General features: G+C 44.4%; 1 protein-coding gene across 1 annotated transcript in view; it reads left to right on the top strand.

Annotated features, from left to right (window-relative positions):
* Nucleotides 1-5,054, top strand: part of SLC35E1 (solute carrier family 35, member E1) — a 16,434-nt gene extending 11,380 nt beyond the window's left edge. Inside the window, exons 5-6 of the mRNA XM_004688645.2 lie at nucleotides 1,612-1,857; nucleotides 2,250-5,054. Of these exons, the coding sequence (XP_004688702.1) occupies nucleotides 1,612-1,857; nucleotides 2,250-2,462 (459 nt within the window). The 3' untranslated portion in view covers nucleotides 2,463-5,054. The remainder of the gene's footprint in view (nucleotides 1-1,611; nucleotides 1,858-2,249) is intronic.
* Nucleotides 5,055-8,324: the final 3,270 nt, after the last annotated feature.

Below are 8,324 nucleotides of genomic sequence, written 5' to 3' on the forward strand. Positions count from 1 at the left end.
CTGTCTCTGGTGAGGCCTCTCGCCGCCCCTGAGCCTCTGGCCTGTACCCCAGTTCTGTATGCACAAATAAATAAATCTTTTAAAAAAAAATATGTTCTTGTGTGATTAGCTTTGGGGGAACTGCAGAGTACTACATTGGTACATGAAGTACAACTAGAGCTGTCTTTTTTTTAAAGATTTATGTATGCATACAGAACCGGGGTACAGGCCAGAGGTGCAGGGGCAGTGAGAACTTCATCAGAGACAGTGGGGAGCAGAACAGGAAGATTGTCCAAGTACACTGCTGAGGGGAGCAGCGGGAGAGACAAGAGAGGTCTGCTGCGCCATGTGGGTCACCTCCAGGGCCAGGGATTAAACTCATGCTGAGGTGGCTGCAGGCAGCTTTGCAGTGCTGTGCTTTGAGTCGTGCCACTAGGAAGGGCCCCCAAGTGGAACTCTCTTAAGCTGTTGGAGTCAATGTAGAAGGCATGGCTTGGGTGGTTTCTTAGGGAATTAAACATGCACTGATCTCGTGATTGTTGTCCCACTCCTGGGTATTCTTGAGAAAGGAAATTCAGGTTTACATAGACACCTGGATATGAATGTTTATGGCAATGCTGACCTCCAAAAGCTGGAACAATCCAAATGTCCTTCAGCAGGTGAATGGCTAAGGAAATGTTGGTATTTTCATGTAGTACTTAGTGGAACATTGCCCAGTAGTTTAAGAGAACAAAAAAGGATATTGTCCTTTATCACAACTTGAGTGGGTTGTCAAAGGCAGCTGAGAGGAAGAAACCTGTCTCAGAAGTTTCCATGCTTATGGTTCTTTTTCAGGGAAGAGTGAGTAAACACATCATTGGTTGCCAGGGCTGGGAGAAGGGGGTGTTTTGCGGTCTGTGCTGAATTCTGCTTGGGACATTGACTACACGAATTAATACATGTGTTCAAACCCATAACTTCTGCAGTGAAGAAGCAACACATCATTCTATTGTACCTCACAGGTTGGCTGGGTTTCTTTCCTGAAATGCCAGAGCAAGCTGGCTGCCTTGTAAAAATAGCCTGGAAGTCCTTATCCTTTGGATCAGAATTGAGGAGGGCAGTCCAGTTCCCCTAGGGAAGCATGCTGGTGCACCTACATGCTTTCCAGGGGCAATTACTCTAGCTAGGGGCAGAAGTTGCATGCCTCTAGCAAGTCACCTAAGTGTATCTTGCTGACCTTTGAGAGGACTGTGTGATCCCTCCTCGTTGGAATTAGGTAACTGCCCTGATGCCACTAGACACCAACATGCGGATGGGGGAGGCTGGCTCGCGGTATCCTCCTGTGAGCAAGGCTGTTGTGTTTGTTACAGCCATCTCAGCAAGTGTAGTTGAGATCCACTTTGCACCAGACACTCATTGTCCCACAAGGAAAGGCTTTATTACACATCCTGCTCGTGTCTTTTGGTTTATAACACCCCCTCTCAGCGAGCGTGATTACTTTTGTGCAACCCTGAGGGTCAGTAGGTGTAACTGTTGAGCACCTAGTATCCCACAGCATGCCTAGGTCATTCCCCAGTAATCTGCATCTGCACCCTCTCCTACCTCCACTAGGGCAGGTATGTGATCTGAGTGCTGTTCTGCTCCCCACTCTAGACGTACGTGTCCCAGTGGCCTTGGACACTTCTGCTCCTGGCTGTCAGTGGCTTCTGTAACTTTGCCCAGAATGTCATCGCCTTCAGCATCCTCAACCTTATCAGTCCTCTGAGCTACTCTGTTGCCAATGCCACCAAGAGAATTATGGTTATCACCGTGTCCCTGATTATGCTGCGAAACCCAGTCACCAGCACCAATGTCCTGGGTATGATGACAGCCATCTTAGGGGTCTTCTTATACAACAAGGTAAGCCAGGGAGGTGTGGGGAATAAGGAGGGAGGTAACCCCTAGACACCTGTGGAGACAGCCAAAGTTAGTTGAGGGAAAAAGGATCGGGCCTTACCAGGAGTCAAAAGGCTGGGTTCCATCTCCCCGCTTTGCTGCCTACTGGATATTGTCTTGGCAGTCACTCCCCAGCCAGGTAGATGATCTCAATGGTGGTGCCACACTCCGACTGGGGCTGTTAGAGATTTCACTCCCTCCTGGCAAAGGCTCTTGTTTGAGAAGGGCAGGTCCCATCTGAGGCACACTTGCACTGGTCCTGAATGGCCATTTGGCTGTACATGGTATGCTCCCTGCTGTCCTGGGACATGTCCTGGGGAAGGGGCAGATGATCTTATTGCTTTTTTGACTTGCAGACCAAATACGACGCAAATCAGCAAGCCCGGAAGCACCTCCTCCCTGTCACAACGGAGGACCTCAGCAGTAAAGAGCATCAGAAGCCTCACAATGGCATCCTCTTCCCCCAGCACGGGGACTATCATGGGCGAAACAACATCTTAACAGATCACTTCCAGTATGGCCGGCAGAGCTACCCAAATTCCTACAGTTTGAACCGTTACGATGTGTAGTCTAGAGGGCAGGGTGGGACCCTTGTGCTACTCTTTTCCCCATCCCCCAGCAGCACCAGAAACTTCTGACAACCAGTGAATGTACAACCCAGTCACGGGGCCATGGGGATGGTACACAACCATCAGAAGACCCTCAGGCCGCAGACCCAAGTCCCTGTGAAGAGGACCGTCGAGAGGAGCGCTGGCATTTCCTGCCCTTTCCCTGGAGTCTCATCTGAGGGCCCTGTCACCGTGGAGGTCTTGGCCAGGCTTGACCTTTCTCCATGGACTTGCTCCCAAGCAAGTGTATTTCAGAGTCTTTGTTCTGTCCAGATGATGTCAAGACCTGCTCTGGAGACGCTGTGGAAACAGACCCAGTACCGAAAACAGTGGCTTCCCAGGTGCTGAGAAAAGAAGGGGGCTAGAATAACAGGCCAGCATTTAGATTGATATGCAGCCAAAGAGGAGCATGACAGTTATGAAAAACATCTCCAGTCATAGAGCTGGACTCAGTTTCCTTATCATCTCCATAGCTGTTTGCAGTTCCAAAGGCTCCAGAGTGCAAACTGAGCCTGAGTCTATGAGTTGCAAGTCGATTTGTGTCTGGCCTGACAGGGTACGTCCCTGGGTAGGAGTAGAGTGGAGCAAAAGGAAATTATGGTCAGTGGTCAGTGTTTCACGCTCTATTCCCTAATACCCATTTTGTCTTTTCTGGTGAGTCTTCACCACTTCTGGGATGACTTAGTCGGGTGGTTGGTGGGACACTGTTCACTTTATGAGGCTCTGCAATTTTTAAAGGGAGTATTTTATAGTTATGTGTATGTGTTTATGCCGTGGTTCCCATTGGGGGGACGCATGAGGACTAGCTTATGGGATGAAAGTCCTTTTGTTTTGATAAGTACTGTCTCAAAAGAAGCAGAATCCCTACTGGTGATGCCTATCCATTTTGGCATTTAGTAGGAAGCAGCAGAAGTGTTTTGACCACGATCACTGAAAGTGAAACAAATCAAGAATATCATCTCAGTAGTCTGTGTGACAGACAAGCCTACAGTGTTTATCTGTTCTTGTGTTTTCGCATTATGATCTGAATCATGTCCTGGTGAAGGCAAAACGCCAAGCTAGCGTTTAGCTTGCCAATTCATATTCTTTGGTCAAGAGTAAGTTTGGGTTTTTGCAGAATCACATCAGGAAGATTATGTGACCCTAACAGAAATCCCCATGTGCCAAGGTCCAGGTCAGGTCCCCCTATTTCCTGGCACCACTAAAGGACTATGCCCTCAGAGAGGTGCCACTAGCTTGGCTGGTGGATTCCTTCACCACCACCCTCAATCTCTTGGACAGGTTTTGGGGTACGCAGCATGTGGGACAGCAGGTTACCCCTTTACATCTTCCGTGTACAGAGGAGTGCTAGACACCAGGTCGGTTCATTTTTGGTGATTGGGATTTTATATTTAAGAGATTACATTTTGTTATATTGAGAGTGGGCTTTTCCTGAGACTCTGGGATCCCCTTCTGGCCTGTGAGTTTGTACACCTCTGGCAATAGAGGTCCCTGTTGATTGTTGTTTGCTCACTTTATCTTTAGTAGGGCCCCCAAATCTGAGATCATGTAAGACAGGAGGCAGCAGTCCTGAAGGTGCAGAGTGTGTACTGGGTGCTTTCCCCGAAGGGGCTAGCACCTGGAATCTTCATTAGTGAACAGATGGGGATAAGTTTTGCACTGCAAATATACAAATTTTATTTGTAGTAATTGATTTCTTGAACTTAAAATCAAAGTTCAAAATGAATTCTGCCTCCGTACGTTTAATGACATTTATGATGATGATGAAATTTATGTATTGCTTTCTCCAATGCAAGACCTGCTGGTAAAGGGAAATTGCTGACTGGTTTTATTTTGGTTTATAAAGGCTACTTAACTTTGTACATAAATTTACAGCAAGTACATACACTGGAACAAATGACAATCATATACACTAAATCATCAGATCAAGACAAAGATACACTTGATACTTGAACATTCAGAATTGACATTATCCTCTTGAAGGTCATTTTCCCATCACTGCTGCCCCAGCCTCTGCCCTCTTCTCTGTTCACACCTGCAGCTGTCCCCTCCCTGAGGTTTGTGGCAGTGGATTTGGTTCGCCCATCCATACTACAGTCTGGCCTGCAACACTAACCCTAGCCCAACTCCTTCATTTTACAGAAGAGGAAACTGGGTTCAGAGGGCATTTTTGAATAGTGTTTGTTCACTATTTTGAGATTTAGCACCTTAAACTCATTATAGGGAAAACCCCCATTACAAAGGAGAGAAGCCTATTGATTTATTCAAGTGGAGAAGTACCTGGAGGTTTGGAGTTACCCTGTGTATTTGGTAGACATCATGCCAACAGGCCCTTTTATTATCTCTGGGATATGACCAGGTCCAGATTCCTCTAGTTCTAACAGCCTTAAGGGCATATAGAACATTGAACTTCTAAAGGATCTGCAAATTGTGAATTCTCTTTTCTATGTGTCATCTGTTTTCAAGACTTAATGCTATAGACTGTTCTGTGGAATGATACTGTGTATATTCACTGAAGGCATTTACCAGAAATAAAAGATGGTCTCCAGGGAATTAAAGACTGTTGCCAATTTGTCAGTGAGGGTTTCTTTGTAAGTGTGCTCAACAACTGAACTTCTAAGTAGTAGAAAGAATAAACCAACTTAACTCTAAAAGTCAGGTATATTACCTCTTTCATTTCTGAGCCAAAACTTAGGAACTGTAATTTGTGGATTTAGGACACTGTATTATAAAAGAATCACAACTGAAGAGTTAATGACATGCCTTTACTGAACAGACTAACATGGAAAATCCAATAATACTGTGTATTTCTGAGGAATGGCAGCTAATATTGAATACCTACTATATGCCCAATATAGTGGTGTCTTTATACACCATCCTTATAATCAAAACCTTTGTATTGTTTTATTAACCTTATCTTACCTCCCTGGTGGTGCAACTGGTTAGGACGCAGCTAGTTCAGCCACTTCAGTGCAAGTTCTATCTCTGGCCCCAGAGGTGACCCACATGGTGCCGCATACCTCTGAGGTCTTGCCTGCTGTTACCCATCAGCAATGTACTTTGTTGATCTGCCTGTTCTGCTCCCCGCTCTGTCTCTGGTGAATCCTTTCACTGTCCTGTGCCTCTGGCTTGCACCCCAGTTCTGTATGCATAAAATAAATATTTAAAAAAAAACTTTAAAAAAAGAAAATGAAGCCCAAAGGAGTTAGGTCACTTGTCCTGGGTCATAGAACTACTTGAGAACTACTTGAGTTAACCTCCAAAGCCTGTATTACAACAGAATTTCCCTTCAAATGCAGTTGAAAGGTATTAGTGTGCACTAAAACAATTAATTGCCTGCATCTTTTAATTCTATTCAGTGATACACTAGCATTTAATGTCAGGTCAGACTCCAACTTTCAGCGCTGAGTGTGTGGGGAGAAGTGTTAGCAGCAGATAGCTGCTGTTGGTAGAAAGTGGAAAAATCCTTAGAGTCTCTGAGGGGCACAAAGGAACAAAATAAGGACTTGCATTACATTCACAGGATCTTTGCACATTTAGTGTCTTGTTTAATCAACAGATGTCAAGGGAGGCATCAGCCCCAAGTTAGAGGGAAATGGAAACATTTCCCCTTGGTGCAAACCCAAGACCTGGGAGTACATGACTCAATGTCCTGCAGAGCAGCCATGATAAAATAAGCAGTTTTGGTTTTCCTCACCTTTGCCATATACTCCTAGGGAGTCATTGCCATCAAGGTGTATATCCTGCCCTTCATTTCACTGGCAAACTATGGTAGGAGCCCTCTGTCCAGATAACTCGAATAACTATGGCACTCACTTAAATTCTGGCATCACAGGCTCTGCATCTGGGACGGGGTACAGCCATGGCTTTCTACCTGGCTGGGTTTAAGATGGTCCTGTTGTTCAGACATTGTTTCCCCAAGGCAGCTCCTTTGTCTGGTAACATGGATCAGGCCAAGGAATGCTCCTTACTCCCAGACTAGACAGGACCTCTCTTTCCTTCTGCAGTGGCTACAGTAGGTCCAGTTATTGTAGAAGAGACAATCACACTAGGCTTAGTTTTTACTGAGACTACAGGTCTGGATGAGTACATTTCTTCCATCACCCACTACTTTTTAAAATAACTTTCACTGTCTGTACTTTTATGTTTGAAAAAAATTGTTCAAGCAAATAGCCATACAGATGTTAAGAATGAGGTAGATCTATGTATAACCATAGGGAACAATTTCCAAAGTGTATGGGTGAGCCAGACATACATATGCTTGTGAATCCAGTTTATCTTGTGAGGTTTATCCTAAAATGCTACACAAGAAAATGGATACAACAGTTGCCTATGCAACATTTGTTTTTTCAAAACTGGCATGTTATTTTGTAACCTGCTTCCTTTTTTAAAGTAATATACCAGAAACATTACTGGGTTATTAAATATCCTTCCTTAATTGTTCCTGCAAACATTGTATTGTTACAGGAATGTGCCTTAGTGAACCTACCCCTACTGCTACACATTTAATACTACTTTACAAGATATGTTTGCAGTGTATGCACATTTGATTAGAATAAATTCCTCATGGTGTATTTGCAGGCTCAACGCAGGAATGCAAATGATTTTAAACTTTTTCCATTTCACATCTTGAGTCTGCCCCAAAAGCAGGCGCATCTGACCAGGGGTATGCATTTTGAGTTTTGTTTCCAAGTTCTTGAAACCATCACTGCAGCATCCACTTCTGCCAGTGTTCTACCAGTATCCTTTCTTCTTATCAGTGGGTTCTGATTTAATCTACTGAGCTGAGTCTAAGTGAGGCCCTATGGTGCTTAAAATTCCATTCTTCTTAAACACTAAAATATATGTAGGGAAGTAGTGACCACCATGCAGGCATTTGTGGGTGGGGAGTGAGGGTAGGGGCAGTAAAGCAATGTGAAATATGCACACCTTTGACTCAGAACAAAGTTAATCTATTCACTTATAGTAGTCTAACAACAGAAGCAACTGTAGAATATGACTTCAATAACTTATGGTAAATCCCTACCACGGAGTTCAATGCAGCTATTAAAATGACCACAACAATTGATAACCTGTTTCGATTCATAGATCCTGTTCAGAATCTGGAAAATGTCATGTATATCTCCAATTCATGTTAGTGCAGATTTTGTACAATACTATCTCTAGCCCATCGATATGGATCACAATTTAAAACTTTGTGAAACAGATCTTCACTAGCAATGTAAAAATGCCCACTCACTCCAGACTGTACCAGAGTTCCTTTTGCCTGTAGTGTTCACATAGCTAGCTGGCCCAGTTGGGCTGTCCTTGCAAGCCTCACTTGGGAGGGGCCTTCCCAATAGCCCTACCAGTGCAGGTCCCACCCTGCTCTTACCGTGGTCTCCACATCCACTTTCTTTACTAATACTGTGGTAATGATACACCTGCTTACTGATTTATAAATCTCTGCTCACCACAGACTGGGATCATGAGAGCAGCAGTTGGGGTGGACCTGTTCATCCTTAAGCTACAGTCTGCAGTTTTGTAAGCCAAGAAATGTTCTTTATAGGTGAACATTTGCAATAAACCGGTAACAGGGCGGCCTAACTTGGGCTCTCCCCGCCCCTCTCTTGTGGGGGAGGGAGTTAAAACTACTCAATTTCAAAAAGCAACTATTTTGAATTCCACCGTTATCAACATTTTGCTTTGGTTAAATGAGTATCTACATAAGTAGGTCCTTGAATAAGGCGGTTTTCTAAAATAATGCCAAAGCGGATAGCCAACCTCCTTATTTAGAGGCCCCCTTACTTTTGTATACCTCCTTTCCTTTAAAATCGCAATTCT

Source organism: Condylura cristata, unplaced genomic scaffold (assembly GCF_000260355.1).
Source record: "Condylura cristata isolate star-nosed mole 26May11 unplaced genomic scaffold, ConCri1.0 scaffold00024, whole genome shotgun sequence".
Classification (NCBI taxonomy): domain Eukaryota; kingdom Metazoa; phylum Chordata; class Mammalia; order Eulipotyphla; family Talpidae; genus Condylura; species Condylura cristata.